Source organism: Artemia sp. Qi Xiang Cuo, chromosome 5, assembly GCF_049724085.1.
Source record: "Artemia sp. Qi Xiang Cuo chromosome 5, ASM4972408v1, whole genome shotgun sequence".
Classification (NCBI taxonomy): domain Eukaryota; kingdom Metazoa; phylum Arthropoda; class Branchiopoda; order Anostraca; family Artemiidae; genus Artemia; species Artemia sp. Qi Xiang Cuo.
In genome coordinates this window covers 43,774,431-43,793,028 of record NC_142798.1, presented here as the reverse complement: position 1 = coordinate 43,793,028, position 18,598 = coordinate 43,774,431, and the positions used below count along the sequence as shown (strand labels likewise).

Here is an 18,598-nt window from a genome sequence, read left to right as displayed (position 1 = left end):
TTTTAACGCTGTGACAAGCTTTAAAAAAAAGTCCCATGCTTGTAGATACGGCCAATACCTGAAAAATTATTGACACATTTTTCAATATTCAATTTTATACAAAAAAAAATCGTTTTCTATTTCATAGAATGGGTTCTGAACTGACTACTACTAATGCTACTGACAAACCAATCGCAGCACCAAATCTCCTGAGACAAACACAGATATGCGTGCTCCTCCTCCACCCACTGTTTGTTAAACGTGATTTTATTAAGACTGGTTAGAACTTGATCTCCAATAATTTTGCGATATTGCTTCCATGGTGCTAGTAATTCGAATATGTTCGATTTTCATTTCAGGAGCGAAGAAATCGTAATGCCAGCTGAACAGAGTGGAATTGTCAGAGAAAACTATCTGTGGAAAGTCTTATTAGGTAGAAGTGCCACCTCTGAAGGAAATTATCTCCATGCCTCCAACGGAATGCTTGATCACGAGCTTTTTCAGATACTCGCAAAGGGTCCAATAGTTCAAACTTTATGCATGCTTTGGAAGCCTTTAACAGATCCTAAAGCTTTGCAAAGGATCTTACATGGATTCAAGAAATGTGTCATGATCGGTTTCCATTACAATATGACTGATACAGTAGATTCTTATTTAAATACTTTGAGCAAATTTGTACCTCTCATATCTGACTATGATCACCAATATGTTACTTGCATATTTGGAAGGGATATTAAGGGACAAATGGCTCTAAGAACTTATTTCCTTCTTATACGACGGTATTGCAATGCAATACGAGATGCATGGAAAAACCTGTGTATTTGTCTTCTAGGGCTTTATAATGCTAACTTATTGCCAAATAAACTCTTAGAAATTGATGATATTACTGAAGGCACTGTGTCAATTGAAATAAAGTCTCGAGAACCCCGGAGACCTGACACGGGGTTTATTTACTCTCTTTTCAATATTATTTCATCGAGTGATTACCATTTGTCTCCTGAAGAGCTAGACACAGCCAGAGGCTGTGTTCAAGAATGTGGAATTGAAGAACTGCTCAGTGAATCAAAGTTTATGAGAGCTGAAGCACTTATTGAGTTTGTAAAAGCTATTGTAGAAAAATCTCCATTGCCAGGAGGGACAGAAGTGACTGAATATTCGAAAAGTGTGACCGTCTTCTTCATGGGACTCTTAAGCAAGATAATCATTCAAAACGGGTAATTTTCCGTCTCTCTCTCTCTTTCTCTCTCTCTCTGTCTCTCTCTCTCTCTCTCTCTCTCTCTCTCTGCCTCTCACTCTCTCTCTCTCTCTCACTCTTTCTTTCTCTCTCTCCCTCTCCCTCCCTCCCTCTCTCTCTCTCTCTCTCTCTCTCTCTCTCTCTCTCTTTCTTTCTTTCTTTCTCTCTCTCTTTCTATCTCTCTCTTTCTCTTTCGTATGAAGAAAAAAGTAGATAATACAAGGAGCTTAACGCAATGCTAGTGTTTTGACTCTGTTTAAGTCGAGCCAGATTCTAAACAAATGAGCTTTTACCTAAGTATACATAGAATACTTTTTGATATGCTTGTCTTGGCTTTCTCTCTCTCTCTCTCTCTCTCTCTCTCTTTCTTTCTCTCTCTCTCTCTCGGTCTCACTCTCTTTCTCTCTCTCTCTCTCGCTCTCACTCTCTTTCTTTCTTTCTCTCTCTCTCTCTCTCTCTCTCCTTCTTTCTCTCTCTCTCTTTCTATCTTTCTCTTTCGTATGAAGAAAAAAGTAGATAATACAAGGAGCTTAACGCAATGCTAGTGTGTTGACTCTGTTTAAGTCGAGCCAGATTCTAAACAAATGAGCTTTTACCTAAGTATACATAGAATACTTTTTGATATGCTTGTCTTATTTTATTTCTTTTAGAGAACGTGCATCTCTGATACTTCCAGTTGCAAAAGATCATTTACACTCTCTGATTTTGGATGCTTCTGCCAACAATCAGTATTACCTCTTAGATAGATCAGTTAATGTCTTACTTCGTCTTGCTATTTGCTTGATTTCGAAAGAAGAGCTAACCTCTGCTGTCCTGCACTCTCTGGGCGTTTTACTTCAGATGAAAGTGACATCCTTGGAAAGAGTGTCGAAACCAGTCGTTTGGGGATTATATGAACTTTTGAAAACAGGCGCTTCTTTTATTAAGGAGGGCGGAGACTGGGTGTTATTGTTTACTCTTCTGGAATGTGCTGGTGCTGGTGCTAGTCTACCAAAAATAATAAAACCTCCTGGCAGCTTTCAAAACCAGAATGATGAACTAAGAAATCATGAAACTGGCCAAGAGTCGGACAAAGGTAATCGAATATTTCTTATTTCTTACTGCTAATTGGAAATTAAATATCTGTCTTTTTGTGTTTAGAATTTCAGTTCGAATTGTGCTTGGGGCTCTTTTTCAGTTTATTAATTTTAAAAATCTTTTCCTCAAAAGAAGTTTTTCAAAGAAAAGTCAAGAACTGAATTAAAGTAAAGATGAGCAGGAATAAAGTGAAATAATTTTTCAAGCGAAAAACAATCATAAATCACCATCAATAAATTAATTAAATCGAAAACGAGCAGAAATTGCAATAAATAACTGAGTCAAACTCAAAACGAGCTGAAACATTGCACTTTACTGAAAATGATCGTTATTTCGAGCAGTGTTTTTGTTTCCCATAATTTCAAAAAAAAAGAGAAAAATCACCATCATAACCAAGATTACTGAAAAAAAAACAAATGGATATGGATTGACTTTATTTCTTTATTTCTGAACTTTATGGACTTTATTTCTGATGGAAAAATTATTTGACTTTATTTCTGCTCATGTTTGGTTTAATATAATTCTTCATGTTTCTTTGAAAAACTTCTTTCGTGGAAATTTTTTTTTTAACTTAATTTCTGTTCATTTTTAATTGACATCGCTTTTTTCATTGGCTGAGAAAGGAATATTTTAAATCTTTTTCTCTATAAGAATCCGGATTTTGGCTTACCATTTATATGTTGGACAACATTTTTCGCAATTTTTAGTAATTTGCGCCCTTTTGAAAATCTGGATACTCATAGTAAATATTGATTTAGTTTTCGCCTCAACTTTCTCTATAAAATTAAACTTAATACCATATTCTGTTGCTAAGGCACTGTATCTCTGCTATTTTGACCACCTGGATGTACTTGTGCTCTTTTAATTTAGTTTAGCAGACGGAACAGAAGTATTTATCGTAATAGGCCTGAAAATTTCAACTTTATACCCTCATTCGTTCTTGAGATATTGCTAGGACGTCTTATTGACAACCAGTCTGCTCAAAGTGCCTCTTGATTTTGTTTTGAAGCAACATAAACTTTCCCGAACAGTTTTTACTTAATACCTTATCCCAGTCCCAAGATATCCCGCCTGGATACCTTGACCTGGTCCATTTTGACAACCTGGATGCACTTAAAATATTTTGATTTAGTTTAATATTGAAAGTAAGAGTACCAGGAGTAATAGTCGAAGTAGTAGAAATTGTGGTAGTAATATTGGCAGCCCGGGAATATTCAGCTTAATACCCTAAGGCGTTGCTGGGATATTTCTAATTCACCTCTTTGATAACATACATTGACATAGTGGGTTTTGATTCAGTTCCACACCACCCTCACTATTCCATGTAAGTTTTACTGATACCCTTTACATTAACAGTAGTAGTAGTCATAGTAGCAGAAGTAATAGTAGGAGCGTTGGGAGTAGTATTAGTAATAATAGTAGTAGTATTGGTAGTAGTAGCAGTTATAGTATTCACATTGTGGCTTTTTGGTATAGTTTAACATCCCCTGCTCAATCCATGATAGTTTCAATTTAATACTTTATTCTTTTTCCGAGATATTGCTGGTACATCCTTTTGATAACCTGCATGTTCATATTGTATTTTGAATTAGCCCAACGTCCTCTCACAAGTCCCTAAAAGTTCCACATTAATATCATTAGCTTAGTAATAGTAGTTCTAATAGCAGTAGCAGTGGTATTACTACTAATACGTTAGAAGTATGCACATTGTATATTTTTATTATTTCCACATACTCCTCAACATGCCCTGAAAGTTGCAGCCTTATACTCTAGGCTGTTCTTGAGATACAGCTGGTATGTCCTCTTGACAGACTGTAGAAATATAGCGTGTCTCAGTTTAATTCAACATCCCCCTAAACTTTCTCTGAAAATTTCTCCTTAATACACTTAACCCAAGTTGCAGTATTGATGGTAGCAGTAGGAATAGTAGTAGTAATAGTATGCTTATACTACCTTTCGGTTGGTTCAACATCCCCCCTCAAAATGCACTGAAAATTTCAACTTAATACTGTTAAAGGTTCCAGGGATATAGCTATTACACGCTTTTAATAGCCTGTGTCTACATAGTGTGTTTCGATTTAGTTTAACATCCTCCTCAATATTTTGTGTAAGTTTCGCCATAATACCCTTAACTTTAGTAGCACTACTAGCAGTTGTCGTATAGTAGTCGTAATATTAATAGTAGTAGTTTTAGTAGCAGTAGCTGTAGTAATAGTAGTAGTACCAGTTATAGTAGTAAAAATAGTAGTATGCACATAGTGACTTTCGGTTAGTTAAACATCCCCTTGAGATGTCCTGAGAGTTTCAACTTAAAGCCCTAGGCTTCTCCTGAGATATTGCTGACCTGCCCTTTTGACACCCTGCATGTACAGAGTGTGTTAATTTTTATTTCAATGTCCAAATGAACGCTCAATGAAAGTTTGATATTCATACCCTTAGCATCGGTAATAGTAGTCATAGGAGTAGTAGTAGTAGTAGTAGTAGCAGCAGCATACACAGAGGGCCTTTTGGTTAGTCTAACCTCCCTCTCAACCCTCCCTGGAAGTTTAAACTGAATGCTCTAATCTGTTCCTGAGAAATTGTTCATACATTCTTTTGGAAACCAGCATGCCATTAGCATAGTTTTTATTTGGTTCTACATCTCCTTAAATGTTCCCTGAAAGTTTCACCTTAATACCCTTAGTCTCAGTAGAAGGAGTAGTCACAATAGTGGTAACATGTACATATTGCCTTTTGGTTAATTCAACACCCCCCTCATCATGCTTTGAAAGTTTAAACTTAATGCTCTAAACCGTTCCTAAGATATTTCTTATATGCACTTTTGACAACCTGCATACGTACAGTGTGTATTGATTTAGTTTAAACTCCTTCTAAACATTCCCTGGAGGTTTTATCTCAATACTATTAACCTCACTTTTAGCAGTACTGGTAGTAGTGGTTTTCAAATATTGTCTTTTGGCTAGTTCAATATCAGCCTCAACACACACTGAATTGTTCAACTTGGTGCTCTAAACCATTCTTGAGATATTACTGGCACACATCTTTTACCATGTACATGCTCATAGTGCGTTTTGATTTAGTTCAATATTTTCTAAAAGTTTCACCTTAATATCCTTAGCTTCAGTAGTAGCGATAGTTGTAGCAGTAGTTTTAGCATTAGTAGCAGTATACAAATAGTAACTTTTGGTTTTATTCAACATACCCCTCAACATGCCCTGGAAATTTCAATTTAATTTTCTAAACAGCTTCTGAGACATTGCTGATACGTCCTTTTGAGAACCTTTATGTGCACAGTGTGTTTCATTTTAGTTCATTTTCCCGTTCTACATTTTCTGAAAAATTTTCTTTATATCCTTAGCCTTTGTAGAAGCCACAATATATGTAGTAGCTGCCTCCAATATTATCATACGAGGCTGTTATGGCCCCAGTGAGGGAAGCTCCGCTTAATACGATAATGAGAACTCGCCTAAAATTTTTTTTACTTTGAAAACTAATACTTTGATATTCTCCATTTCCCCGGGAAATATCTTCGACCTAAGCTGAATCAGTCAGCTTTGACAAACTTTCCCAACCTGTCTCGGGTTAAGAAATAATCCCTCGCGTAATAAGAAAGAAAATTCACTTTAATTGTCGGACCACATTCAAGAAAAAAGTTGACTACCTCAACTGTTCTGTCAATAAGTATTCAGAAAACTGTAACTGAGAGAGAAAGACCCGCCAATCAAGGAAAAATAACGCTACTCATTAAGGGAAACATTGAATAGTAGCTTTGACATTCTATTCATCCAACATCCGGGGAATAAAATGAGTCATCCTTCACTGTACCGAACTGCTGATTTTTTGTTGAATTTAGCTTGGTCTGACTCGGCCATGCAATGACATGCAATACAAAATATCAGATGGAAATGCAATGCAATTAACAGAGTAATGGAAAAGGGGAAAAATAATTTTACACGAAAGGAGAAAGGACATTCATTATCTGATATCTTTTGGATGTCTTCTGTGACATTTATTTAGATAAATGGATCAAAATCTGAATAAAAACAAAACTTCCCCTTTGGCATAGTTTAAATTGTGCCCATGATAGTGCACAAAGATATGGGGTAGATCTCAAGGAAACACAAAGTAGCATCTTCTGGGTCTTGTAAGGCACACATATGAGTACCAACCGAGGACCTCCAGAAGAGACTTCCCCCACGTTTTAGAGGCAAGCGTTTCTGAAAGTTGATAGGAGAGACCTACAACCCCTTCCCAGACGCATTCTTCCCGACTACATACTCAATTCCACAAGTACAACCCAGGTTCTCTAATACCTGGTTCGAATTTTCCGATTCTATCTCCCGGTTATTCTATAGAGTGAAGACCTCTTCCCCCTAAGCTCGCAATCGCAGGCTAATAAAAATTGAGTCTTAAAATATTGCTGTCCATCACTGTAGATTGAATTTTTTTTTCTAGCCTTTTGTTACTTTCTTAGTAGGAATAAACAAGTAATCTTGGAATAGGAACTGAACACCTTTCAAACTCTTTTTCTCTTCTACTTTTTCTTAATTTTTCAGTTAAAGCAAACAAATCCTCTTCATTTGGGAATTGCATTCCGACATTTGGTTTCTCATATTGAAGCCTCATAGCATGAATTATGCATCAATTGAATTGTTGTTTCAAATATCAATTCTCTCTTTCAGTTTTCTTCGCTTTTGCTGATGAAATAATTAATTGTCACTGAGCGGAACCTTAACTCTTGCATTTATTTTCTCATACTGAACTCTTTGCTCTCGAATTTTTGAGGAAAGCACGCACTCTAAACTTGTTTCAACCAGGTGTGGCACACTAGACGCCTTATTCCTAAATTCTGAAGTTGGTTCTTCTCGATCTCTCGAACTTGATTTCTTTGCCTCAGTATTCTTGCCTCATCTTGGCAACACGAAGTGTAAAACCTATCAATTTCTGACACAAGATGACAAGGGAAACCACGGAATACATAGTTATTTGCTTTTCGTACTAGAATATCATGTGTTTCATTTTTTTTTAGACACGGTGGCTTCGCATTCCCCGAAGATTAGAGTGCCATCTTTCTTTGTAATTTCTATTCTAACCCAAGCTGACGCGTATTGGTGTTTATCTCCATAGAAACATAGTGATCTGACCGTATTTAAAATAGATGTGCTATTTCTTTACCTACTTTTTTCCAAATATCCTTATTCTTATTCAGATATCCCATGGCCAAAAAATAATTTTTTATTCCGAGGTTCGGATGAATGACCCTAACTTTGTGACCATTTTGGGAATATTTGCACCAGTGCTTGAGATGCAAATGAATCCACGGGGTTTGAACTTGCCATCTTGCCATCTGCTAAAAATGGTGTGTCACTTACTGGTGAACTCTGTTGGATAATCCTTACTAGATGTCCGAACAACCAAGGGTCCAAAAAAGCCTTTCTATGGTTCACTGCAGTAATTTTGCTCGCGTTAATACCTAACTTAAACAAGTACCTAATTAAAATTACTCAAGTATAAACATATAAGCACCTAACCTATTCCTCTAGTTATGTGAGAGATCTTGACCTTGTTTCTGTTGTAGCAAGGTAAGACATAAATATTATTTACAAAATAATATTAAACTGATACCCTGGGTTTTCAGGGAATATGGCTATACCAAATAATAAATACTACTATATATTTAAATATCGATATAATAAGCAGTGAACATTGGTATAATTTGCCTCAAAACATCTCTCCGAAGTGCGTAACGTAAAGTGCGAAAACATAAATACAATGAGAGAAACGCGAAAGTAAACTGATCGAAAGACTTGAATACTATATCTACTTTCTTACACGTCACACAGGGCTAACTACCCTGCTAAGTAAAATTTCACATCTGCACCCGAGATATTAGTTCCCTCAATATAGTACATTTTATGTCGATATCTATAATCAGATAGATCATACGCAGCGCGCTAGCGCTGCCTAAGTAAAAAACAATTTCTAATTGTAAATTAGAAAAGAACGAAAAGAAAGAAATAAGTAAAGAAAATTTTTTTTTCTCCATACCCGGGCACTTCGTATCAAAGGAGTTGTCGTAGAAAGTTCAAAAAGGGCTCATTCGATTGCAAATTGGAGTGGCTAGTGCCCTTTTTAATAGTCGAAAGTGATTGGAGGGCAACTAGCCCCCCCCCTCGCACCCACCAGTCCCCCTTACCAGTTCCAAAAAAATGTTCAGGTGACCTATTTTTAAGCCGAGCAGAATGTTATCTACTTCTGGTCTTTAAAATCTACAACCCCCGCCCCCCAGCCCATGTGGCAATGTATTCACTTTATCCCCTGGAGATATATAAAGTTTTTCTTGAAAGCGCTGTCGTAGAAACTTAAAAATGCCCCAGGTTATTGAAAATTGAAAGGGCCAGTGCCTTTTTTAATAGTTGAAAATGATCGGAGAAAGACCAACACCCCTCTCAAGCCCACCATTTTCCCAGACACATCCAATCAAAATTTTGAGATAGCCATTTTGTTTAACGTAGTTGAAAGTTCTGGAAATTAGGTCTTAGAGGATGACAACCACCCTCACAACCCTTAGGGTGAGAGTTGTAATTTATGTTCTGTGGGGCATATAAGGTTTTTATATAAAGCGTCCTCGTAGAAACTCAAAAAGGGCTCATTCGATTGAAATTCGAAAGGTTTAGTGCAATTTTTAATAGTCGAAAGTGATTGGAAGGCTTTACATTTTCAAACAGTTCGTGGTAACGAACTGTAAGTAAGTAGTGACCCGGCTCAAAGGTAACCTAAACTCTAGAAAATGGTATTTTGATACAAATAGATACGTCAAAAGAATTAGATTTTAATGCTGATTTCAAATATATGAGTTTCATCAAGTTTAATCCTACCCATCAAAAGTTAGTCGCCTGAGAAAATTTGCCTGATTTTCGAAAAACGGGGGAAACACCCCCTAAAAGTCATAGAACCTTAATGAAAATCACACCATCATATTCTGCGTATCAGAGAACCCTACTGTAGAGGTTTCAAGCTCCCATCTACAAAAATGGGGAATTTTGCATTTTTTGCCAGACGAAAGATCACGGGTGCGTGTTTATTTGTTTGTTTGTTTTCCAGGGGTGATCATATCGAACCCGTTGCCCTAGAATATTGTAGTAGGGCTCATTGGGAAGGAAATTAAAAGTTTTAGTGCGCTTTTTAAGTGACCAAAAAAATGGAGTGAAACTAGGCCCCCTCCCACGCTCATTTTTTCCCCAAAGTCATCTGATCAAAATTTTGAAATAGCCATTTTGTTCAGCATGTTCGAAAATATTATAAGTATGTCTTTTAGGATGACTTAATCCCCCGAAGTTCCCGGGGGAGGGCTGAAAGTTATGAACTTTACCCAATGTTAAGATATAGTATTGGTTATTTGGAAGTATACAGACGTTTTCAGGGGAGATTTTTCCTGGTAGGGAAATTTTTATGTGGGAGGATCTTTCCATGAAGAAAGTTTTCATCGGGAAAGGGAAATTGCTATGAAGGGGACGCCGGACTTCCCAGCATTATTTAAAAAAAGATAAGAAATTTAATATAAAAAAACAAGTATTTCAACTGCAATAGCAGCAACATCGAAACTTTAAACGAACAGAAAATATTACATATATGATTGGGTTCACCCCGTAGTCAGTGCCTTGCTCTTTAAGCCAAAGATTTTTTAGTACTTTCATAAGAGCTATTTATTCTAATTAACGGCCTTTGTGATTAAGCGGTTATTTTTAAAGAATTGGAACAAAATTCAAACTTTCGCCTAAAGAGCAAGGTATTGACTAGGGGGCGAAACCCATAATAAACGTATTAAAAATATATGAATATAGAAGTTCGTTACGTAAGTTAATTCGTAAGTTACATATATTTATTATTAATAAAAACGTTCGTAAATAAAATTAAACAAGTTTCGAGAAAGCCATTTAACTAAATAAAAGCAGATTAATATGAAAATTTTGTTTTAATTATTCATGTACGGTGAGCCAAGATCAAAACCTGTATTTATTCAAAAACGTTCAAAAATTAAATAAAAAAAAAGAAGTTTTTTAAACTGACAGTAAGGAGCGACAGTAAACGAACAGAAATTATTCCGTATATGAAAGGGACTGTCCCTTCCTCAACGCCTCGCTCTTTAAGGTAAAGTTTGACTCTGTCTCACAACTTTATTTTTTAAAACAATAAAAAACTAGCGTAAAGAGCGAGACGTTGAGGAGGGGACAGCCCCCTTCATATACGGAATAATTTCTGTTCGTTTTAAGTTTTAATGTCGCTCCTTACTTTCAGTTTAAAAAACTTGTTTTTTTAATTTAATGATAGCATATATCGATTTGGGTACAATGTATTATTTTTTTGTTGTTGTTGTTGTTTAGACCTGGGGACTTCGTATTGAAAGAGTGGTCATAGGGAATTCGAAAAGGCTTATTCGATTGAAAATAGAAAGGACTGATACCCTTTTTAATAGTCAAAAGTGATGGGAGGAAAAACAATCCCCCTCCCACGCCCACCCTCCCATTTGACTTTATGTTTGAAATCTAAATGTTTCCATAAGATTAAATCAAAATGCACTGTGTTAGTGCTAATTCCCAATAAGGCATCTCAGCAGTATCCCAAGAACAACTGAGGATTTTATGTTCAAACTTTTGGGGCTGCTTCTGTTCTTAATATTTAACCAAATCAAAATAGCGTAAGTGTATCCAAGCTATCAAAGAAAGTAAACAGATCTTTTTGCGAATCGTATCATGTTATCTATTTCAGGTCAACTAGACGAGGTTTGAAACTAAATTAAACACTTCTATTTTCATCCAGATTTTTAAGAAGGGTGTGTGTTGTTAAAAATTTCTGAAAATTTTTTTCCAGCATACAAATAGCAGGCCAAACTTTAAATTCTTAAAAAAAAAACAAAAAGGTTTAAAGTATTATTTTCTTTTTCTCTGAATAGACTATGTCAATATAAAATGAACAGAAATTAATTAAAAAAACTTTTCCACAAAATAATTTTTTCAAAGAAAAGTAAAGAACTCCATTAAACATAAAATGAACAAAAATAAAATCAAATTATCTATCAAGCGTGAAACTACCACAAATCAGCATCGATAAATTAATGAAACCCAAAACGAACAGAAATTACAATAAATAACCGAGTCAAACTCAAAACGAGCAGAAATTAACATAAGTTGGGCTCAAAACCTCTATGCCTTCCCAAGGCCAGAACATAATTTGCGATTTACTGAAAAAAATACAAATGAATGTGCATTGTCCCTTTAATATACGTATACTGATATTTAGTAATCGAAATCTTAGTATTATTTTATTTATTAAAATTATAAAAGTAAAATCATTTATTCTTTTTCAATAAAATGCAAATTATGTTTTGGCCTTGGGAAGGGATAGGGGTTTTGAGCCCAACTTATGTTAGTTTCTCCTCGTTTTGAGTTTGACTCGGTTATTTATTAACATAAAAAAACTAATACTCTGATATAATCCCTTCCTCAAAGAAATATCTTCAACCGAAGCTGAAGTAATCCACTCTGACAAACTTTTCCAACCTGTCTTGGGTTAAGAAATTACTCGCATAATAGGAAAGAAAACTTACTTTTAATTGCCATACTACAAGCTGGACAAAAGCTGAACAAACTCAAAATTTCTATAAATCAATATTAAGAAAACTTTGAAAAAGAGAGGAGACTAGCCAATCAAGAAGCATATCGCTACTCGTTGGGGAAAACATTAAATTGTACCTTTGGTATTCAACTCTCCCAACATCCAGGTAATAAAATGAGTCATACTTGACTACCGAAGCATTGAATTTTTAATGAATTTAGCTAGGCCTGTCTTAGCCATGCAATACGAAATATTCAGATGGAATTTCAATGTAATTAGCAGAACTGAAAGGGGCTGAAATCCACGTATTTAGAAAGTTTTGGAAAAGGGTAAAAGCAAATTATAGATAAGGAGGAAGTGCATTTGTTTGGTAATAAAATGGATATCATCTATGGCATCCAAAAAAGTGTTTTTATTCACGTATAGATCGATTCTAAAATGTATTATAACACGATAATGCTATACTGTCTTTTGCACTTGGATGTACTTTTTTGCTTCTTTTGATTTTAGGTTATACCTCTGACTCGGAGCTGTATTCGTTAGAGCAAAAAAGACCATCTCTTCAGCACGGGACATCGACACCGGATTTGTCAACATCTCCAAGATGTCAAACAGGAGGCTGGATGGTAGTTGGCAAAGAGGGTGAAATAGAATCCCTCCGAATCCCTTTACATCAAGTAAATCAGTATAGTTTAGAAGTTGCAAGAGAATTATTCCGCTGCGAACCTAGTACCTACATTAAGTCTATTGATGTGTTGGAATGGATCATACGAGAATCGGGATGTGTCAATTACGTTAATTATCGTTATTTAGTACAGTGTTGCCGTGTATTTGTGGAAGCCTATATTGCAAAAACCACGACAAAGAAGAAAATGGAAATGAAGAAACCTCGCCTCGGAAGGTCGCGTAGTAGCGGCTACGAACCTGATGAAAGTGACGACGAAGATTTTTTAAAGAACAGTCAATTAGTGCCTCTCCGAATTATTGACTTTTTGTACTGTCTTTATGAACAGATATGCAAAGTAGGCAAAGTTGATGACGAAATCTGGGAAAAGGGTTTATGTCCCGTTCTTCAAGGCTTTGCTCGGCTCTGTTGTGATAGCTCTAAGGATGTAAGAACTAAAGCAATTACGTATCTACAAAGAGCACTCCTGATGATAGAAGAACTGAAGGCTAATCAGTGGGAATCCTGTTTCAATTGTGTTCTTTTCCCTCTTTTAGAACAACTACTCGATAATAAGGGACATAAATATGTTGGGATAGATGAAACAAGAATGCGCGCCTCTGCATTGCTTTCTAAAGTTTTTCTCCAACATCTACAGCTGCTAATTGTTCTACCAACGTTTACTGCCCTTTGGCTAATGATTCTTGAATCCATGGAGAAATATTCCAAAACCGAGAGTGATTTACTTGCTGATGCTATTCCAGAATCAATGAAAAATATGCTTTTAGTCATGGAAACTGCGGAGATTTTCAAACGAAATGGTGATCAATTTTCAAATGTTACCTGGGACAAAATTGAAACTTTTCTGCCAGGCTTGAAAGAAGAACTGACGAGGTCGAAGCATCCTTCTGCTCGTCCTTCTCAGCATGCAGTCAAGTCGATTTCTCTTGAAGCTCACGTGTCCGACCTTACAGAGTCATGTGTCCAAGAATCAAATCAAAGCAGCGTACTTAGTGGCCCTTCCTGTATCACACTAGAAAGCACTGCTTTTTCTCCTTTAGAAACTAATCAACAGGCAATTCCAGAAGATGTCTTACGAAGTCAAAGCCCTTTTTCGCTTTCTGATTATTTCCAGGGAGCAAGTCCTATACGGATTCTTCCCGTTCAACGTGAACTGTTTATCACAGACAGCTCGATGTTTGCCTCAAGTACTTCTGTATCGTCGTGTGCGGAACAACCTGTCTCACCTGTTGTTGATGAACTTAACCAAGGGAAGTTATCACTCATTCCAAGTGCTTCGGATTTATCCCAAGTTACAGACCCTTTGGTGCGTGAAAGTGTTCCTTCAGTAATGGTGATTCCTCGGGACCAAATGGTATTATTAAATCCCGTAAGTATTGCCTTCTAATTATGTTAAATATCTCCCTATCCCCATTTCTCCTTCCCTTTTCTTCTCTCTGTCCCTCTCTTTCTCCCTCCCTCCGTCTCTCTTTCTCTTTCTCTCTCTCTCTCTCTCTCTCTCTCTCTCTCTCTCTCTCTCTCTCTCTCTCTCTCTCTCTCTCTCTCTCTCTCTCTCGCTCTCTCTATATCTCTATATCTCTCTCTCTCTCTCTATCTCTCTTCCCCCCTTTCTCTCTCTATCTCTCCTCTCCCCCTTTCTCTCTCTATCTCTCTTCCCCCCTTCTCTCTCTATCTTTCTCTTTCTCTCATATTCTCAAAAAAAAAGAAGAAACAACTAAAACCTTATAAGTTTCATGGATATTCCTAAATTACCATGTAAAAAACAAATGGAGATTGCTGTAATCAAATATTATTCCAAAAAAATTTATAGCCTGAATCGATGAGATATAAAGCCTTGTAATAAGTCAAACTTGAGATATTAATGATGTTACTTTAGATTTTAAACCAATGTGAAAACAAGAACAAATTGAAATAAATAATAAAGTTAAACTTTAAACGAAAAGAAATTACCACAAACAAGAAAACCACCATAAACCCTCTAAAGGCTAGAGTGTCATTTGCGCTTGACTGAAAACAAAATATGTCTTAAACAGTTTCTTTTTTATAACTATGATATTGAAGAACTAAAAATTCTAACTCGCAGGAACTGCTTTTTATTTTACAGCATTTTGATCTAGTTTTGTTGGTCTGATTTACAGTAAATTTTCAGCAATACTGTTTTTCTTATTAAATATAATCCACTCAAATGTATAAATCAATTGGTTAATCATTTAATGATTTGTCAGTTCTATAAATTTCTTCAACAAGCTATACATAAGATTGCTTTATAGATAACCACCATTTGTTAGGAATTTTTTTTTATCCAAGCATCAGTTTTTGTACCTTTGAATGAAATAGAATCAAAAGAAAAAGTTCTGACGAAAAAAAGTGTGATTTCAAAATAGTAAATTAAATTAGGAATCATAAAAGAAACTATTCAAAGTATTTTTTTTTTAAGTGTTGGTGTTTTGACAAATAAAAAAGATACTATTTGAAACACGTATCATATTCAGTAAAGCGCATTTGGCACTAACCTATGAGAGGGCTTGAGGGTATAGTACGTCCACATTTAATTGTGTTGGCTTTTACTATAACTATGACTATCAAATTTTTGTTGTTGTTGTTGTTGTTATTGTTATTTTCGAAGTTATGACAAAAAAAATGCACTGTTGGAACTGTGAATCGTGATCAGTAAAATTCAAACGGAATTCTAGTCTTTAGGGGTAGGGGGGGGGGGTATAAAGGGAATGGTAAATCTGACGAAGCAGAAAGCAAGAAAAGAACACAACAAGATGAGCTTCCCTTAATTAAAGGTCTTCCTTACATTTAAATCCAGATCTAACCACTAGATGATGACTGCTTGGTTGAAACTTGCTTCCAAATATTACTTATTAAGAGTAACACCGCTATATCCAGGTAAGCTTTGAGTTGGTGTAGGATGCCATTACCACAGGCATTTTGTAACAGGCATGTCATTACCACAGGCATTGCAGACAACATTTTATATTTGGGGCAGTTTTACTTTACATTTTAAACGAACTTCGTAAAAAAAAATTGTTTTACCGTTTGTTCTGTTGATTAAAATGAAAGTACAAAATTTGTTTACGGATTCTCCATGTTGAGTTTTAACTAATAGGATTTACTGTCTATTACGCTAATTTATTTTGTTTAATGGTTGAATATTAAAGGCTTAAGATTTGTTTTTTTCGTTTATTTTTTAAATTATTTAATTCTTCCAAAAGAAATTGAACCTCCCAATATATAACTTTTGGAATCATGTACATACCTGCTCAGTGGACCCTGTAGAGTTAACCAAATGATGTCTGCAGTAGAGATGACCCTATAACTCCGATCCCTCACCCCTGCTGCAAACTACAACTTTTTTACATAGTTTAATGAGGACAGAGTCAATTACCTCTTTTTCAGGTGTGTTTTTGGCACGCCCTCAGCGAATGTTATGATTCGGAAATAGTATTTATTATTGTTTCCGAGGCAAAATGCCAAGGTCAATGTTGTTGTTGTTTTGAACAGAGTCATTAGAGAGAATACGTGGTTAATGGGGTCAATGTTGTTGTTGTTGTTGTAAGTGCACGCTCGATGCAAATGTTATGATCCAGAAATAGTATTTGTTATTGTTATTCGAGCCAGATGTTATGAGGTTCCCGGAAACAGTTAATTAATGTCTGACAGATGACGTCAAGTTAATTAATGTCCTTGCATTTCCAAAGAGAAATGTCACCGAGAAATAGTTAGATCATACATGATGTCATGATTGATTGATTGACACGAAAGGGGAATTAATTTGTTGTTCTATAGAGAATTGATTCACGAAAGGGGAATTAATTTGGAGTTCTAACAAGAGAATCGTTTCCGAGCAGACGTATTGATCTTAGCGCGCGAAAAGGTTTCCAAATAATTTGAAATGCATTAGCGCAGAGATGCCAAACAAAAGGAACATGCTGAAATTCCGTTGGGGGGGTAATTTTGGCGAAACCGTTTTAGCTATTTTATGGAATTATTTCGGCGAAACACTTAGAGACATTATAAAATATGATTTTTGAAGAGATTTTGGAGGAGGTTTTGAGTGTGGTCGTTATAATACACAAGTTTCAATTGAACAGTGTTGTGAGGTCCTCTACCCCAACCCAAAGGGCCCCCGATTGCTCTACCCCAACCCAAAGGGCCCCGATTGCTCGACCCCAACCCCAAAGGGCCCCGATTGCTCTACCCCAACCCAAAGGGCCCCGATTGCTCTACCCCAACCCAAAAGGGCCCCGATTGCTCTACCCCAACCCCAAAGGGTTCCGATCCCCCAACCCCGAAGGAAGCCCCCGGTCCTCAAAGGTTCTCTGGGCTTCCAAAGGACCCCCGGACCCCCAAAGGCCATCATCCTGTCCCCAAATGCCCCCCAGGCTCCCAACTGGCCCACCGGACCCCAAAGGGCCCCTCCCGGACCCCAAAGGCCCACCCCCCGACCCCAAAAGGCCCCTCCCGGACCCCATAGGCCCTCCCCCGGTCCGCAAAGGTCCCCCGGACCCCCAAAGGCCCTCCACCAGCCCCCAAAGGCCCTCCACCAGTCCCCAAAGGCACTCTCCCAGTCCACAAAGGTCTCCCAGACCCCCAAAGGTCCCCCCGGGCGCCCAAGGTCCACCAGACCCCCAAAGGCCCTCCACCAGTCCCCAAAGGCACTCTCCCAGTCCCCAAAGGTCTCCCAGACCCCCAAAGGCCCTCACCGGGCTCCCAGGGCTCCCAAAGGACCAATCGGCACTCAAGGGCCACCCAGACCCCCAGAGGCCCTTCCCGAGCCCCCAAAGGCCCTCTCCGGTCCTCAAAGGTCCCACCGGGCTCCCAAGGTCCACCAGACCCCCAAAGGCCCTCCACCAGTCCCCAAAGGTCCCCCAGGCACCCAAAGGGCCCCCAGACCCCAAAAAGGCCATACCCGAGCCCCCAAAGGCCCTCCCCCGGTCCCCAAAGGTCCCCCAGGCTCCCAAAAGCCCACCCCCTGGCCCCAAAGGCCCTCACCGGGCTCCCAGGGCTCCCAACGGACCAAGCGGCACTCAAGGGCCCCCCAGACCCCCAAAGGCCCTTCCCGGGCCCCCAAAGGCCCTTCCCCGGTCCTCAAAGGTCCCCCCCCCGGGCTCCCAAGGGACCAATCGGTGCTCAAGGGCCCCCGGATCCCCAAAGACTTCCCCGCCCCCCCCCAAAGAGTCCCCTCTCCATTTTTTAAAATACTTTTTATGGCTTTATTATATCTTTTCTGAACAAGTTCCTTTCATAATTTCATTCCTAAACCCATTTTCCAACCTCAAAGAGTCCCCTCCCCATTTCGTAAATACTTTCTTGAATTTTTTAACATGGTATTTTTTTTTACTTTTTTACGGATCTTAAAATGACATGCACACAAAAACTTACATGTACACAAAAACTTACACACACAAAAACTTATACACACACACAAAACTTACACACACACATGAAGAATTACACACACACGCCAAAACTTACACACACAAAAACTTACACACACACACACACAAACTTACACACACACACACAAAAAACGTACACACACAAAAACTTACACACACACACACAAACTTACACACACACACACACAAAAACTTACACCCACAAAAAGCTCACACACACAAAAACTTACAAACACACACACAAAAACAAACACCCAAATGAAAAAACTAACATGCACACAAAAACATACACACACACACACACAAAAAAACTAACACACACGCACAAAAACTTAAACTCACACACACAAAAAATAATACACACACACGAAAACTTACACACAAATAAAAACTTACACACACACACAAACAAAAAAAACTTACACAAACACACAAAACTTACACCCACACTCAAAAACTTACATGGACACAAAAACTTACATGCACAAAAAAACTTACACACACACAAAAACTTACACACACACACACAAAAACTCACACACACACACACAAACTTACACACACACACACACACAAAAACTTACACACACACGCGAAAAC

At 37.6% G+C, this 18,598-nt stretch overlaps 1 protein-coding gene across 2 annotated transcripts in view; it reads left to right on the top strand.

The window, feature by feature from the left end:
• Positions 1-18,598, top strand: part of garz (Sec7 domain-containing protein garz) — a 146,625-nt gene that overhangs the window by 115,433 nt on the left and 12,594 nt on the right. Inside the window, exons 18-20 of one of the 2 annotated variants that reach the window (XM_089089636.1) lie at positions 339-1,193; positions 1,864-2,288; positions 12,416-13,959. In XM_089089636.1, the coding sequence (XP_088945762.1) occupies positions 339-1,193; positions 1,864-2,288; positions 12,416-13,959 (2,824 nt within the window). The remainder of the gene's footprint in view (positions 1-338; positions 1,194-1,863; positions 2,289-12,415; positions 13,960-18,598) is intronic. The other variant, XM_089089637.1, reaches the window with a different exon arrangement.